This window comes from Oncorhynchus gorbuscha, linkage group LG10 (genome assembly GCF_021184085.1).
Source record: "Oncorhynchus gorbuscha isolate QuinsamMale2020 ecotype Even-year linkage group LG10, OgorEven_v1.0, whole genome shotgun sequence".
Lineage (NCBI taxonomy): Eukaryota > Metazoa > Chordata > Actinopteri > Salmoniformes > Salmonidae > Oncorhynchus > Oncorhynchus gorbuscha.
Window position 1 is genome coordinate 40262685 of NC_060182.1, and position 17396 is coordinate 40280080.

The 17396-nt window shown below is 42.4% G+C and overlaps 3 protein-coding genes across 3 annotated transcripts in view; 1 reads left to right on the plus strand and 2 right to left on the minus strand.

Moving 5' to 3' along the window:
• Window positions 1-364: 364 nt before the first annotated feature.
• On the minus strand, window positions 365-8143 carry LOC124045159 (zinc finger protein Eos-like). The gene is made up of 8 exons (XM_046364402.1): window positions 7834-8143; window positions 6632-6686; window positions 6350-6460; window positions 5276-5554; window positions 4957-5124; window positions 3932-4090; window positions 3575-3712; window positions 365-3458 (listed from the first exon to the last, which is right to left on the minus strand). Exons 2-8 carry the CDS (start codon window positions 6669-6671, stop codon window positions 2515-2517), a joined length of 1839 nt encoding a protein of 612 aa, XP_046220358.1. The 5' UTR covers window positions 6672-6686; window positions 7834-8143; the 3' UTR covers window positions 365-2514.
• A 679-nt stretch (window positions 8144-8822) lies between these two features.
• On the minus strand, window positions 8823-13236 carry dnajc22 (DnaJ (Hsp40) homolog, subfamily C, member 22). The gene is given in 6 exon segments (XM_046366086.1): window positions 8823-8939; window positions 8942-9031; window positions 9276-9381; window positions 9778-9964; window positions 10475-11111; window positions 13098-13236. Coding segments are annotated over 5 exon segments (1038 nt in total). The 5' UTR covers window positions 11034-11111; window positions 13098-13236; the 3' UTR covers window positions 8823-8843.
• Window positions 13237-13579: 343 nt separating this feature from the next.
• Window positions 13580-17396, plus strand: part of lmbr1l (limb development membrane protein 1-like) — a 34387-nt gene continuing 30570 nt past the window's right edge. Inside the window, exon 1 of the mRNA XM_046366085.1 lies at window positions 13580-14004. Within this exon, the coding sequence (XP_046222041.1) occupies window positions 13939-14004 (66 nt within the window). The 5' untranslated portion in view covers window positions 13580-13938. The remainder of the gene's footprint in view (window positions 14005-17396) is intronic.

Below are 17396 nucleotides of genomic sequence, written 5' to 3' on the forward strand. Positions count from 1 at the left end.
TTAAGGTATCTTTACTTTTATTCAAGTATGATAATTGGGTACTTTTTCCACCACTGGCTACTGTAGACTATCTGAATTAAGATGTAGGCCTATCAGGAGCTATGCTATAGGCAACCTACATCTATCTAAGCAAACCATGGCAAACTTTAATTACAATCATAAACCCAGATATTAGTCTGTAGCCTATGCCTATTGAAATGACAAGTCAATCTGCTAAATAGGCCATTTATTACTCTTTGTAGTCTTAAAATCATATGGCACATAATAATGGCACAATTGCCAGAAAACATTTGTTTTTTTTAAAGTTTTTTTTTGCTCAGAGATTGAGATCCTCTGTACAACATTCATCACTCAAACTCTCCAATCGGATATATCTATAGTTATGCACATGCGCAAAAGGGAATTATTTACAATTATAAAATGGGGTTTGAGCCCTGAATGCTGATTGGCTAAAAGCCATGGTATAACAGACTGTATACCATGGGTATGACAAAAATGTACTTTTATGTTGGTAACCAGTTTATAAAAGTAATAAGGCACCCTGGGGGTTTGTGTATATGGCCAATATACCACGGCTAACGTCTGTATCCAGGCACTCCGCGTTTAGTCAAGCTTAAGAACAGCCCTTAGCCGTGGTATATTGGCCATATACCATACCCCTCGTGCCTTATTGCTTAATCATAGCAGTCAAATAAATTAAATCGACAGCCATTGATAGAAAATTATCTGGCGAGTTTAATAAGGACAAATGATCATTTCTCTTGCGAATTATTCAAATGAGTTTATTCGGAAAAAATATTATTTTGATTTTTAAAAAACGACTTAGCTTCTAACGTAGTTACAAGTTACGTTGATTTGTTGATTTTCCTTCTTTATTGGCTTGATAACATAATGAAAAAATAGTTTTATTGTATAAATGTGGAAACTCTTCTCTTGCTGTAAAAAAAATGTTGGCCTAGTTTTCAGTCCTTTTGGGGGGGTGTTTTCTGGTCATTGGGCTACAGATTTGAGCAAAACCTGGCAACCCTGATTGCTCTGTTGGTGCTTGAGGTTACTTCACAGTTCATACATAATTCATTTGTCATCACACAGTGGAAAGGATAAATTAATGAGAAACTGATAAGCACATTCATACGTCCTATAATTATCCTATGTACATCAAGTGCATTCATAGTACAATTTGATTAGAGTTTTTTACCAATACATTTGTTTGTCATTTTTCACAGGAGGATGCAAACAAAGACTAAACATTTCACATAAAACACTGAATTTGGTCTCAAACATTGTACACTTCACACACTGCAAAAACTCAAATGCATTTAGAGGTTTTCGGTTGCTTTAAAATCGCAGGAGGTAACATTTTCTGGATTAATAATGGGCTGCTTGTGCTGTGGCTGGACAAGATTTGGGATATAGCTGACCACATCTACCAAAACTATGCTAAACGCACACTACAACATACATATATTCACATAACTATACAAAAGTAGAGAAACTTCGATAGACTGAAATATTTTTTTAAGTGCTTTTCTCACTATTCAGTTTCCATTTGTGCAAATGGAGTCTACCCATCAAAGTAGTCCTCGTTTCCTGGGCCATTCAGTGCAAAATTACAACATTCTGTGGAAGTTGACATCGAGTCACCTCTGTAAAATTGGGATGGAGATTACAAGACATGACATATTGTCAGTCACAATATGGTCAATAAAGCACCCATTTTAAGTGGAGGGACAGACCAATACATTACCCAGTTCTGTAGATGGCCCGTCTCATTAAGAAAATCCTATAAAACACTGTTCATCTGGTGTGCAGAGCATTCTTATACAAAGTCATAATTTAAAGCGTTACAATATAATTTATCAGTGCTTTACAGCAATCTCAGACAACAAAACCCTCCAAAGGTAAAAGTCATTTTCACTTCACACTAATATCACATTTAAGCAAAGAATCTAAAAGTGCAATCCTCAATCGCAATGACCACCTCAGTCAACTCCTATCTATCACCAGATGGTTCAAGAGTCTGATCTGCACCGTAAATTACAAGGCTCCTATTAACTCTCTACTTCTCCACCCCTGAAATCTGTAACCATCCACAGTAAACGATCCACGTCACCTAAAATATTGAAGTGCCCTTAAACAGGATATTTTACGTTCATCATAATCTCCTTTACACATGATCACGTACTCTAAAAAAATAATTAAATTAACGGTTTGCTGCTATGTAACAGTTAAGGCAATGTGTGTCTGTCTCTGTGTAACGTGGTGCAGAACAAACCTGAGCCCATGTCTTCTTAAAGCAGCAGACACCTCCCTCCCTCCCTAGCCAGTCCCAATTCGCTCCCACCTCTACCCTTGGCCTTAATGATGTGAATAGATCTGTAAGGTGGAAGCAATACAGAGAAAGCTCCACCAGTACACCGATTATCCCAATCCAGACCCTTCAGATTTGTGTAAACATTGAAGGGGAAGGGTTAGGGCCAAGTTGGGACCGAATCTCCCCTTTAACTCCCCTCGTCAGCCCACCTGGTGCTCCCCGCGGATGATGTGCGAGGTGAACTGGTAACGGCCCTGGCTGTGGTGCCCACAGACGTTGCACTGGAAGGGCTGGCGGAAGCCATGGCAGCCCATGTGGATGGTGAACATTACGTGGTCCAGGAAGAACATGCGACAGTGCTCACAGCGGAATGACCGCACTGCTCGCCCCTCCCCGTCCACCACCTGTATAGAAGCCTCCCTGGAGATGGAGGGTGACCCTAAACCGGGGGTCCTCGATCCCTTCACCCTAGTTGGGATGGTGGTGTCGATGGGCACGGGGCAGGCCCTGTCTCCTCTCTCCCTTTCTATGTCTGGGTCGTTGGCCTGACTGGGGTTGGGACGGAGATGGGTGCGGCTGCGGAGCAGGCCTGGGGTTGGGTAATGTAGATGAGGGAGGAGGTGGGGGTTGTTGGAGTTTCTGGTTGGAGCTGTAACCCTGGTGCTCTGCTGCTCCTCTGCTGTGCTCTCTGTGTCGGACTTGTCTTTGAAATCGTGGCAGCCGTGGCTGGGGCCGTTGCTGGGGCCGTTGCTGACAGTGAGGCTGTGGATGTTGCTGTGACATGAGGGAACGTTCTTGTGTCCTTCGCCTGCTTCCCGTCCAGCGAGCTCCACAGACACGGCCACATCTCCAGCTCCACCATTGACCTGGGGACCCAGAGGAGTCCGGTGGGTGTAAACAGAGCTGATGACTGGGCTGGAGTCGGACAGGCAGGCAGGGTAGGACAGGGCCAGCTGAGGGGGCTTATACCCAGGGTCCTCACCACCTCCACACTTGCGGAGGAACCTGCCCCCAATCCCTGCTAACCCTGTAGCACCAGCTTCTCCATCAAGGTCAGAGTGCAGGTCTCCATTCTTATCCTCTTCAGGGCCAGGTGATGGTTCATAAGGTAGATCACGGTTGTTGAGCCTCATGTGCTTTTCTCCTGTAAAGAAAAGGACACATCAGGGTTGACGACCTCAGGTTCATAGGACTTATCATCATGTTAAAGCAATGTTGGGCTTCAGGAACATGGAAATATATAAACAGGAGAAAACTCACCCAGAAACTTCTGTGGTGTGGACCTCTTTCGTTTGGTGACGCCGTTGACCAGCCTGTGTACGGAGGACTGTTTTTCAGTGGACGGCTGGAGGACAGGCTCTGGTTCAGGGATCAGCTCCATGCCTGGGGACTCCTCCCCTACACAAAACATAGGATAATCTGTTCAAATACATTGACATAATACTGGAAAAACAGTCTTCTGGGCCACAGTACATTGACTGGGCCAGTGAGCTCAGATTGAACTAGCACAACATGAAGGCGCAAAGTGCATTTCAGCATGTTTGTGTCGTGTGGATGATGACAGAGTCAATGTGTGTTACCCTGTACATTTCACATTACGATGTGTGTGTATGTTACCCTGTGTAGTGGGGAAAGTGCTGAGTGCTGGCTGATTGTTCTGTAGACTCTTTAAGTAGTTGTGGCTGCGTTCAAGGTGTTCCTCCAGGGTACTCTGCTGCTTGTAGCTACGACCACAGTAACTGCATTTGTAAAGTTTACCCACTGTCAGAGAGGGCACTGCAGCACAGAAACACAGCAATTCATGGGTCAATCAATGGGTAAATGCATCCTTCTCTTTTGGTCTGTTTTGGTAAAATGAGGTCTACAAAATATGACAAAACTACTGATTGTTTCCTAGGGAAGTTAGTTATTCCTGCAAGTAAGTCAAATAAAAAGATACATGTAGTTGTGCATAATGAGTTTTATTCAATCATTCAGTACTAGTTCATGACCTAGTCGTTACACTATGTACTCCCCCTTCTCCGTGAATTCCCGAAGTTGTTCTCTGTTCCACGCCTACGATGTTAAAAAACACTCAACTCTCCACCGCAACGTTCCACCTTACCAAGCAGTCGGAGAAACTGACGTCATTTCACCGAAATCTGACGTTGTGCAAGTTTGCTTTCTTCGAAAATGAACCTATTTGTTCAGAACAGCAAGGCAGAGACCCACCAGGGCTTGCCTGTCTCTATCAACAACTGTTGAATACATGTCTACATTAAATTGAAAAACACCAACAGGACATCCTGTTTTGAATACTTTTAAATGTCATTTCTTGCACATGTGGTAACTTACATTCCTGTAAAGACAATAGTTATCTATTTCCTCTGAGCCCCACTCTAGAGCTAAATTGACTTTTCTAATGCAATCACTTGCATTGTGCTATAGATTTGTACTTTTTCTAGATGCAATATGATAAAAATGTAGTACGAAGTGCAGACACCTAATACTGAGAAGTGATGGTATTACAATACTCTTACATTACATAGTGAGCTAATACCTTGTTACAACACAATGGGACTGAGGCTGGTAGAGGCACTATTCCCCTTCTGGTCTCACCAGTTTCCTGGCTTGACATTAGAAAGCAGGCTACTGTGTCTTACCAGTGTGTGTGCGGATGTGTCCAGAGAGTGCGTCCCGGCGGCGACAGGCGTAGTTACAGAAGGGACATTTAAAGGGTTTCTCTCCAGAGTGCAGCTTTGTGTGGCGCAGCAGGTTCCCCTTCTGGGTGAAGGAGGCTCCACACTGGTTACACTGGAATGGACGCTCACCTGACACACACACACACACACACACCTCGTTATCCATGTCAATACTACCAAGTTGTAGCAAGTTAGTCGATCCATATCGAATCACTATTTTTACAGCTAAGCCAAAGGAGTGTGGTCTATGAGGTCTAACCTGCAGTCTATCCATCCTCACCTGTGTGGCTGCGTTTGTGCACTGTTAGTACATTGGGCCCTATGCAGACCATTCCACACACGTCACATTGGAGCTTACAATTGGGCAGTCGGATGGGACCGGCAGATGCAGGCTGAGGACTGGCCAGCTCCCCGTAACCCTTTCCTGGTCCCCCCCATACCCCACTCCCCTCTTCTGTCTTGTCCCCTCTGTCATCATCCCTCTCTCCATCTCTTCTCTCTGGCTGTGGAGAACCTGCAGACTCATTGTCACTGTAGAGTTCTACCTTAATGGTGCTCACTAAGGAAAGTGGAGACAGGCGAGAGACGCTTTGTTAATAATCATCAGAGCTTAGCATACGGAAACCTATTTCTTAAATTGCACTGAAGTAAGTCTTTATATATTGAAATACCAATAAAAATGTATCGTAAAATAATTCCTCAAGGGAGATAACTGCCAGTGTTCTTTCAGTCAGTTTTGCATGTGATATATTAAATACAGTACAGTCAATAGGTTACCGAGATCATGGATAGGAGACAAACATTGAGTATACAAAACATTAAGAACACCTGCTTTTTCAATGACATAGATTGACCAGGTGGATCTAGGTGAAAACTATCATCCCTTATTGATGTTACTTCAATTCACTTCAAATCAGTGTAGATGAAGGGGAGGAGACAGGTTAAAGAAGGATTTTTAAGCCTTGAGATAATTGAGACATGGAGTGTGTGTGTGCCATTCAGAGGTTGAATGAGCAAGACAAAATATTTAAGTGCCTTTGAATGGGTTACGGTAGTAGTACACCCATTTGTGAAGAACTGCAACGCTGCTGGGTTTTTCCACACTCAACTTTTCCCTTGTGTATCAAAAATGGTCCACCACCCAAAGAACATCCAGCCAACTTGACACAACTGTGGGAAGCATTGGAGTCAACATGGGCCAGCATCCCTGTGGAACACTTTTGACACCTTGTCGAGTCCATGCCCCGATGAATTGAGGCTGTTCTGAAGGCAAAAGGGGGAAGGGGGAGGGGTTGCCACTCAATACTAGGAAGGTGTTATTGTTTTGTACACTCAGTGTATAGCAATGACTGACCACTAAGAGATCTGTTTGGAGAGGACTGTTTACAGTTTGGAGTGGTCAATGTTGGAACCCTCAGACCTCCACAGAAATCACCTCGCTCCTTTGCCGACTCTCCTCCACTGCCTGTGAAGACACACGTACGTACGCACACACGCATACACACACACAGTATGCACTTGTATTTCATGTATTGAACCAGGCCTAAATATAATTAGACCGATTGTGTTACTTCTAAAAAATACTTATTGGAATAAGACTTGGTAGAACAAGAAACACCCACTGTTTTTTCCATACCTGACATATGTGAAAATCCATTGCAGTCATCAGCATTCATTCTCTCACCAGCTGACTATGGCACAGAGAGAAAAACAGACAAGTCAGAGCAATGATGTGGTCCCACTCATGAGATATTCTAGCATACAACAATTGTTCATCTTGAGCATGCTCACTTGTCATTCAAATTGATGCCATTTGGGGTACAATTGTATGATGCTCACCATGTTAAATATATTCCTTATGGCAGCTTTCTTTTTCAAATATCTGACTGCAGTAAATGCAGTAATAGATTGTTTGACACAAGTTTGTATTGTCTGTCTAACTGGCTATTTTCTCTAGTCTATCTAGATCACCTATACTCAGTTGCCAGGAAATGCACAGAAGTTCAACATTTATAGTCAGTGCTGAAGTGTGACACTTGAACTCTCCTCCCTCCTCCACCACAGACCCAGGAAATGTGGAGTACATGTTTTATCACATTTCTCTGGTTTATCATCATGATAAGTAAATCAATCATAGCATTGTATTATTTTCATGTATTTTAAATGTTACATGGATCTTCTAATCAAACCCAAATGTAACATTTTGGTTACTGAGTGATCCTGGTGAGGCCAATATAAAGCTATCCATCCATCAGCAAGGGGATGGACGGTCTACCCCCCAGCCTTTGGTACCGCCGGTGCGCCAATCATATTAATGGAAGATATTCATTGGGTGAATTAATTATGGAAAGCGTTAACTCTTTAGATCCAAACGGAAGCAAACAGAGCAAAACGAGAGTTTCTGTTGGACAAATTCAAGTAGGTCCCTCCCCTTTTCGTTCCGTTTAAGAAACGTTTTTCAACAGAATCGGCGGAATGAATATACCCCTGACATTCGTTTCGTGTTGCCATGTCACTGTGCTGGCTTTGATGGAACAAGTTGATGATGGAACGTGACAGGTTAATAAAGGACGCGATAAATAAATATTGGTGCAAACAAGCATCAAAAGTCAACACAAATGCCATTTAGATGGGCACTTCCCCGATTGATGCAGCTGTCATCCGAAAATGACATGTCAGTCAAACTAGCGGAATAATGTTTCTTCTGAGACGTTGCTATGGCACCCACCACCCGACGAAATGCTGTCCACCTGAACTAGCCCGAAACATATCCATGCCAAAATGTCACTTTCTTTGACAAAACGCTGTTGTTAACAAGTGCATCACCCTCTTCCTTACCTGACGAACGACTATTGTTGTCGTTTTTAAATGTCAGAATATCTGTTTGTTGTCTCTGGCGACGGCAGCATCTCCGGATATAAATTTTACCTGACAACTTCCGGGCCCATATTGGGCCCGATGCAATCCGGGATCCTTGGGACGTCCATAAACCATTGAAGTTGAAACGTAAAATGGGTAAGAGTTATGGTTTATAGGGTAGGGACGTCCCAAGGAACACGGATAGCACTGACCGCTGGCATACAGGCCGAATAGCCTACAACAGATTGGGCGCGTTCCTCTGCCCAGGCGTTGCTGACGCATACCAGGTCTTGCAACGCCTGGATAGGTTTTACCCACTGGCTAACCACATCAAAAGTTATAGCAATTTGGTGTCCGACTGCACAGTCGATGACGTGGCACGCAACCATTAGTTGAAACATGCAACTTCTAGGGAAGACGACTATAACCTGATCAGTAGCCAGTGATTGCCGAAAACATCGATGCACAAGCTAATTAAAGATGTGGAAAACAGCAGATTTATTGAGGCACCAAAAAGTACGTATTTTAAATCAGAAAGGTGTGATGTTTGGGCATTTTTCTATTATAATAATTGACAGTCATTATAGATGGCGTTCTACAATTCACCACAAGGTGGAAGCAATTTATTTTTGTCATTATAAGAGAGCAACCATAATATTGGAGTCACTATTATCAAGAAGTTGTATACAGAACATATGTTTTAACATCAACCCCAATGTACAGCTGTCTAACAGCTTGAAATTGTTTTACAATATTGCTATGCTGCTGTAATCCTGTTATAAGAACCCGTGTGACATGTTTGTCTGAGAAAATAAAATACATATCATTAAAAAAAAGAGAGCAACCTGGCTACGACAAAATGTAATCTGCATCTAGAAAGTATCCCTTCTTGGCTTGGATAAAACACATGATGACAATTGATCCTGTGAGCGGACGAACAAGTCCGTGCCACGTCATTGGCATTTGGGTTGACGGGTCGAGCAGGGAAATCATTTATTTCGATGCTCAGGCTTCTGTCCTCTGAGCAGAGTCTCATAGGCTTCTTGGATCTGTATAAACATCTTCTGTGCCTCTTCCATCTTGCTGCCAGGGTTTGGTCTGGGTGCCACACCTTCACCAGCTCTCTGTAGCTATGTGTTATCTCATCCATAGAAGCCTCCTTATTCACTGACAACATCTGTAACACAACACAGACCTGTACAGCATGGGGCAGGCATAGTAGGGCATGCTCATTGAAATACAGAAAATCGAGCCAACCAGCAGCATCAATAGGATTTGACTGCATTATTGCGGTTGTAACCTCACAAAGGCAGCCACATCGATTGGATATTGCTATGGTAACTACCCCAGGGGCAGCAACATCAATGGTATGGACCCCTCTGCTATAGCTCAATGTTTCAATGTTACACAGTCATACTCACTTGCAGTGCCTCTCTCTCCCTCTGACTGCGCTCTGTGAGCAGGATCTCCAAAACCTTCCTCCAGCTCTCCTCCGAGGGGCCCCAGCCCGTGAAAGCACCCAGTATCCTATTAGTTTTAGTTTAGTTCAGTTTAGGTTTGAAAGATACTCATTATACATCGGACCAGAGGAGGCTGGTAGGGGGAGCTATAGGAGGACGGGATCATTGTAATGGCTGGAATGGAATTAATGAAAAGGTATCAAACACATCAAACATATGGAAACCACGTTTGACTCAATTCTATATATCCCATTATAGCCATTACAATGAGCCAGTCCTCCTATAGCTCCTCCCACCAGCCTCAGGACTAATCTTCCTGGGTTCATACTCAAACATAAACAAGAACAAAATCCTATCCCTAAAAAGATCAATTCAGCAACTTCTTAAACTTATATTATTATTATTATTATTATTATTATATTTGATTGTCTGTATGTTTGTTTGTTTCTAGTTATGGTTGTACCTGTAGGGTAGCAGCAGGAAATACTCCACCACCGAGCGGAGCCAGGGAAAGAACCAGAACATGTCCAGCAGGGCTGCCACACAGTCAGACAGGTAGTAGAGAGTGGCTGTGGTGTTGTGGAAGATACTGTATCCCAGTGGAGCTGAGAATGCCAGCCAGACGAGGGCCAGACGGTAGAGACGAGGACCTATAGACAACAGGAAGAGACACATATGGATACAAGTAACACAATATTAGTAACAAGGAGGAGAATTGATGATTCAGCGTTAGACACCAAGAGAAAATTGTGTTTTTTTATGACTGAAAACATAGGAAGGACAATATTTTCTACTACTCTATAGATATAGCAACAGTATCTGCATGTCTTTTGTAGTAATAGCCTCCAGGGCCAACAACGTCAATTTTTTAATTAAAAAATGAAACTAGGCAAGTCAGTTCAGAACAAATTATTTTTACAATGACGGCCTCGGAACAGTGGGTTAACTGCCTTGTTCAGGGTCAGATTTTTACCTTGTCAGCTCAGGGAGCTCGGTTACTAGTCCAACGCTCTAACCATTAGGCTACCTGCCGCCCCTACTTTATAGATAGTACTTGCTGTAAAAGGCCATCATAGGCAGGTTTGGCTGGACTTTGGCCTATTGTAATAGTGGAACATAGTTGGTTGGAGATTTCAAATCATGGGCCATGGTCTACATACCCAGTTCTTGTTGACTCCCAGAAGATGGATGGGTTTTGAACCTGCGGTGCTGTGACGCTGTGACGCTGGCAGCGATACTGATGGGCAGAGGGGAGATGGTGCTGCCATAGAAGATAGGGGAGGTGATGACACAGGCGATGAGGGTCTTGTGTAGGTCAGTTGTCTGCTCTCCCACACTGGAAACCAGGTGGACCCCGGCGCCCACACACAGCGGCAGTACAATCAGGTAGAAGAAACTCAGTGAGTTCAGGCCGATCAGTGCCACCGTTCCGAAATAGATCCCTACGGAAATCTGACCAGCAAATCTGGCAACGCTCACAGGTGGAGGTCTGGCTATAGGGTGCCTTTTGCTATCTCTTAACCCTCCTACTGTCTCCCGGTTGGCTTCTCCCACATATGCAGGGATACGAAAGAACTCTCTGGCCCAGCCAACTCCAAAGCCCCCAAGGGTTAGCATCCATAGCAGGGCATGGCTGTCTCTTCCTAAGTACAGGTGATGAAGGCCCAACGGTCCACCCATTGCCCATAAGGCATAGGTGACAGTCACACTTTTCGTCATGATGATAGGATGGATAGGATCTCAGTGGATCAACGTTTGGACTATAGAAGAAAAACAGTCATCCTTGAAGACGAGAGTCTGCATTTCATAAGCAAAAAGTTGATTATTTATGAAAGAAGGTTAACTCTGTCACAGGCTGAAAGTAATGAGCAAAAACGATGATATACGAGAACATACACAGCAATCAGGGAAATACATACACGTCTTCATTGAAGGAAATAAATATGACACACATTGTAACTATGTAACAGTTATCATAGCCTAATTATGTAATTAGCACTGAACAAAAATACAAACATAACATGCAACAATTTCAAAGATTTTACTGTCTTACAGTTCATATAAGGAAATCGGTCAATTGAAATAAATTCATTGGGCCCTAATCTATGGTTTTCACATGACCAGGAATACAGATATGCATCTGTCAGTCAAAGAACAATGTAGGGGTGTGGATCAGAAAACCAGTCAGTATCTAGTGCGACCACCATTTGCCTCATGCAGCGCGAGACATCTCCTTCGCATAGAGTTTATCAGACTGTTGATTGGGGCCTGTGGAATGTTGTCCCACTCCTCTTCAATGGTTGTGCGAAGTTGCTCAATATTGGCGGGAACTGGAACACACTGTTGTACACGTCGATCCAGAGCATCCCAAACATGCTCAATGGGTGACATGTCTGGTGAATATGCAGGCCATGGAAGAACTGGGATATTTTCAGTTTCCAGGAATTGTGTACAGATCCTTGCGACATGGGGCCGTGAATTATCATGCTGAAACATGAGGTGATGGCGACGGATGAATGGCACAACAATGGGCCTCAGGATCTCGTCACGGTATCTCTGTGCATTCGAATTTGCATTGATAAAATCCAATTGTGTTCGTTGTCCGTAGTTTATGTCTGCCCATACCATAATCCACCGCCACCATGGGGCACTCAGTTCACAACGTTGACATCAGCAAACCGCTCCCCCACACGATGCAGTACACATTACGCTGTCTGCCATCTGCCTGGTTGCTATCTGCCTGGTACAGTTGAAACCGGGATTCATCTGTGAAGAGCACACTTTCCAGAGTGCCAGTGGCCATCGAAGGTGAAAATTTGCCCACTGAAGTCAGTTACGACGCCGAACTACAGTCAGGTCAAGACCCTGGTGCGGACGACGAGCCCACAGATGAGCTTCCTTGAGACGGTTTCTGACAGTTTGTGCAAAAATGATTTGGTTCTGCAAAACCACAGTTTCATCAGCTATTTAGGTGGCTGGTCTCAGACGAAGAAGAAGCCGGATGTGGAGATCCTGGGTTGTCATGGTTACACATGGTCTGCGGTTGTAAGGCCGGTTGGACGTACTGCCAAATTCTCTCAAACGACATTGGAGGCGGCTTATCATAGGAAAATTAACACTCAATTCTCTGGCAGCAGCTCTGCTGGAAATTCCTGCAGTCAATTGCACACTCCCTCAAAACTGTGGCATTGTGTTGTGTGACAAAACGGCACATTTTAGTTTGGCCATTTATTGTTCCCTGCAAAAGGTGCACATGTGTAATGATTATGCTGTTTAGTCAGATTATTGTTAAACCACACCTGTCAGGTGGATGGATTATCTTGGCAAAGGAGAAATGCGCACTAACAGTGATATAAACAAATTTGTGCACAACATTTTTGAGAAATAAGCTTTTTGTGTGTACGGAACATTTCTGGGATCTTTTACTTCAGCTCATGAAACATGGGACCAACACTACATGTTGCGTTTATATTTTTGTTCAGTGTAGCTCTCTGAACATTTGTTCATGTTTAGGAATGGGAAGAACGAAGGGACAGAATAAGAGATAAAAGATCAATAATACACACTATTATTATAAACAGTAAAAACAGTACACTTTGGGTGCTACCGATCCATAATATGATAACAAAGCTGGACTGATAAGAACAAGAATATGCCGTTTTCATTGAACAAAATGAATCACTGCAGTATATCAAATTCTCTATGAATTTACCATTGAGTGTACCATTGATTAGACTTACATAAATATGATTTTGAGTTATTTTGTAAAAGATACAAACTTACGACACAAATCAATCTTGGCAGTACAAATTCTTCCGTGGTTTAGAGATTGTTATTGCATCAGTAATGGACTTTGGATGGTGACAATGAAGTTGATAGGCCTTCTGGGCCCCGAATAGGCACAATAAACTTGATTCACACTTCCTGGATAACTGCAATGATAAAACAGGCGTAAATATGGTAATTTGGGACAGAATACTTTCAATGTTTTAATAGTGGTGGAAAGTAAACAAATGTATGTACATGCATGTTCCTGTCAATATTATGCTTCAGAAATGTATTATTTTATTATAGTAAAATACTTTGACAAAAATATCAGTGTCACACTGTGTTCAATTTGCATGAAACAATGCTTGGACCAATCAGCTCACAGCGAAGTCTCATCTGCCAATCACAATATACCCTATGGAAATATTCAACCAATCAATACCAGATTTTTACATTTAATTGGGGGGGTGCGGTCCCCCCAACCGCCACCGCTCCCATGTTGTGTTTGCAATTAGCTGTGTTCTAATCTACTGTCATAAATGGAACTGTAAATTCGAATCTTGAACAAAATGTCAGCAAGAAAATTACATCTAGCCACTCTCCTGGACCGCTCTCCCCTTTCTCCACCCCTGCCCACGGCCCGCCCCGCACGCTTAAAACGCACTGAGGACCGTGATGCTTGCTAGTGGAGTTGAAATAGGGGTATATGACCGTTGTTTTGGCATTAGTTTATGACACATATAGGTAGCTTGCCACAATGTTCTAACCGGCGAGAGGTGCTTTGTTGTTTTATCTCCCGGTCACCGCGCTTTTAGCCACGTTTTATGATATTTTAACTCATGCGTTATGGTTTCGTATGATGGAAGTAGACGACGTGTCGGTTAGAGAGCAGCTTTTCCACAACAGAGTGCGAGAGACGTTTGTAAGTAACTTTAACCTCATATAAAAGCATTTCAGCGAGATGTTCATCCGTGCTAACTACATTGTTGAAATATTTGTAACTATTTTGTGTGTTCAATGAAAACCATGCCATGGATGCAGTGGTGTTAACTACTTAAGTACACATACACCCCCACAAAAAATGCAGTATCTGGGTTCCGTAGGCTACTTTACTATTTATATTTTTGCTAACTTTTTACTTTACTACATTCCTGACGAAAATGATGTACTTTATACTCCATAGATTTTCCCTGACACCCAGAAGTACTCGTTACATTTTGAATGCTTAGTCGGACAGGGAAATGGTCATATCCACGCACTTTATCAAGATAACATCTCTGGTCATCCCCTACTGTCTGATATCTGGCGGACTCAGGAAACACAAATGCTTCGTTTGTAAATTATGTTGTATTGTACCCCAGGCTAAACGTAAATATTTTAAAACCAGACAATTGTGCCGTCTGATTTGCTTAATATAAAGAATTCGAAATCTATACGTTTACTTTTGATACTGAAGTATATTTAAAACTAAATGCTTTTAGGCTTTAACTCAAGTAGTATTTTATAATAACTGTAGCCATATGTTATTGCGGGGGACCCTACACCTGGTACTGTGTGTGTGCCTCCAGCTGGTCATTATCCAGTAATGTAGCTGAGGCATAGCCCAATATTGGACTAAAGAGCCCAAGGTTACTCCTTAGTCAAGGCACCTTACGTGTTCTGTTTAAAGGGCGATTTTTGGCTCCGGAAGCCAAAACAGCCAAATTCTCCATCTAAACGTGAATTGTTTTTCAATTGCGGTACGGTTCTAGAAACAATTTCACTAATGTACACTTACTGTACACCAAGTTGGGAGTAGGTCACTATTATTCGCGTCACAAGCAAGTCTCGAGTCACATTCTAAGAACGAGTCGAGTCGCAAGTTTAAAAAAAATCTTAAGCCCCAAAAAATAATTTGATGCATGTAACAACTTGCTCAACTACAAAGCTTTGTCTATTTTATTGAGGCTACCAGACTGTCCTTTATATTATTTTGTCTACAACATATTTATAATAAGGGTTCCGTTGAGAAAATTGGACCTCCCTGAAATGACGATGGATAGCACTTACCAAACCATCCCTGAGTGCTTGAAAAAAACAAAACAAATGACCCTCCCCTATACCCAAAATAATGAAAACAAAGTGGATAGCAGAGAACATGTCTACGTTTACCTTTGCTTCTTGAACAGACCAGAGCCTTGGATGTGCAGTTCTAGAAGCTGTTCTCTGTCCTGCAAGCATTAGGCTACATGGCAACGCAGGAATTCTGATGGTTGTGTGTTTGCAGACCATGGTGGACAAGAGTAGGGGTGTAAAGATCTCCTTTATAGTAAAAGCATTGCAGAAATCTATCATTTTATTTGCAGGTCTGAGGATAAAAACATTTAATAAACATTTCAATGCAATTCTACTTCATTTTACATATAAGCATCATCTTTTTTTAATGCCACACAAATGACTGAAATTGCAGGCCAAGAATGGACAGAGATAGGCCTGTGTGTTCATAGAAGTATATTTCTCCAATGCCAACTCAGTGTCTTGTTTGTAATGAAATTGTCCCTGTTTGCAAATAATTACATCGGAGACATCATTAGGAATCTGAGCATGGTACTTCCAACAGTTCGGCCTACATTTCCACCCCCGACACAGTATGCTTACCGACTCAAACATTAAGCTTTAACTGCTGGCTACTCTTCCGTGGCGTAACCCAATGGGAGAAGATCACACGTGTATCACCTAAATGCTGTCTGGGTTTGAACATCTTATAATGTACAGAAAGTCAATAGTTTAGTCAATTGATGGTGGCAGAATTATTTTTCTTCCCAAGCAAAGTAGAGTTTCTGTCTCCTCTGCTATAGATGGTTGTAGCTGTCTCTGAATGTCGTAGAAACAAAACATCAATATCCCCATATGCATCATAGTCGTGTCTTTCCTGGGTATTATACAGCTTTTTTGTAGCACAAAGCATTGTGAAACAGCAAAGTTATCAATCATTTTATATAATAGGATCTGTTTTATTTTCTTAAATCTTTAGGTAACGATGGGTAGACCTGTGCTTTCTGCCATTTTCTTTGACTCCTCCTGAACTGCCACTGTAGTCCTACATAGCACAGCCATTGGTTAGGCAGCACACTAACAAGTTTTTGATCAGCAAGAGCAGAACAAGCTGAGGCTCGTGATCAAGACTATACATTTGACATTTTTTTAAATTGAACCTTTATTTAACTAGGCAAGTCAGTTAAGAATTTGTTCTTATTTACAATGACTGCCTAGGAACAGTGGGTTAACTGTCTTGTTCAGGGGCAGAACGAAAGATTTTTACCATGTCAGCTCAGGGTTTTGATCTAGCAACCTTGCGGTTACTGACCCAACGCTCTAACCACTAGGCTACCTAGTGGTTAAAAAACCTATTCCCCCTCAGGAGACTGAAAAGATTTGGCATGGGTCCTCAGATCCTCAAAAGGTTCTACAGCTGCACAATCGAGAGCAATCCTGACGGGTTGCATCACTGCCCGGTATGGCAACTGCTGGGCCTCCGACCGCAAGGCACTACAGAGGATAGTGCGTACAGCCCAGTACATTACTGGGGCCAAGTTTCCTTCCATCCAGGTCCTCTATACCAGGCGGTGTCAGAGGAAGGCCCTAAAAATGATCAGACTCTAGTCATACTGTTCTCTCTGCTACTGCACGGCAAGTGGTACCGGAGCACCAAGTCTTGGTCCAAGAGGCTTCTGAACAGCTTCTACCCGCAAGCCATAAGACTCCTGAAAATCTAATCAAATGGCTACCCAGACTACTTGCACTACCCAGCCTAGTTTTATTTACACCATCCCAGCTATCTTAGAAATATAACTTTGCTCTGTGCTTTTCTGAGCGTGCACTTCGTAGGCTATGGATTATTTTATTGTGACTAGATGTCGACCGATTATGAATTTTTTTCGATACCGATTTATTGGAGGACCAATAAATAAATAAATAAATAAATTATTATTTGTAATAATGACAATTACAACAATACTGAATGAACACTTATTTTAACTTAATATAATACATCAATAAAATCAATTTAGCCTCAAATAAATAATGAAATGTTCAATTTGGTTTAAATAATGCAAAAACAATGTGTTGGAGAAGAAAGTAAAAGTGCAATATGTGCTATGTAAGAAAGCTAACGTTTCAGTTCCTTGCTCAGAACATGAGAACATATGAAAGCTGGTGGTTCCTTTTAACATGAGTTTTCAATATTCCGGGGAGGGGTTTTAGGTTGTAGTTATTCTAGGACTATTTCCCTCTATACCATTTGTATTTCATTAACCTTTGACTATTGGATGTTTT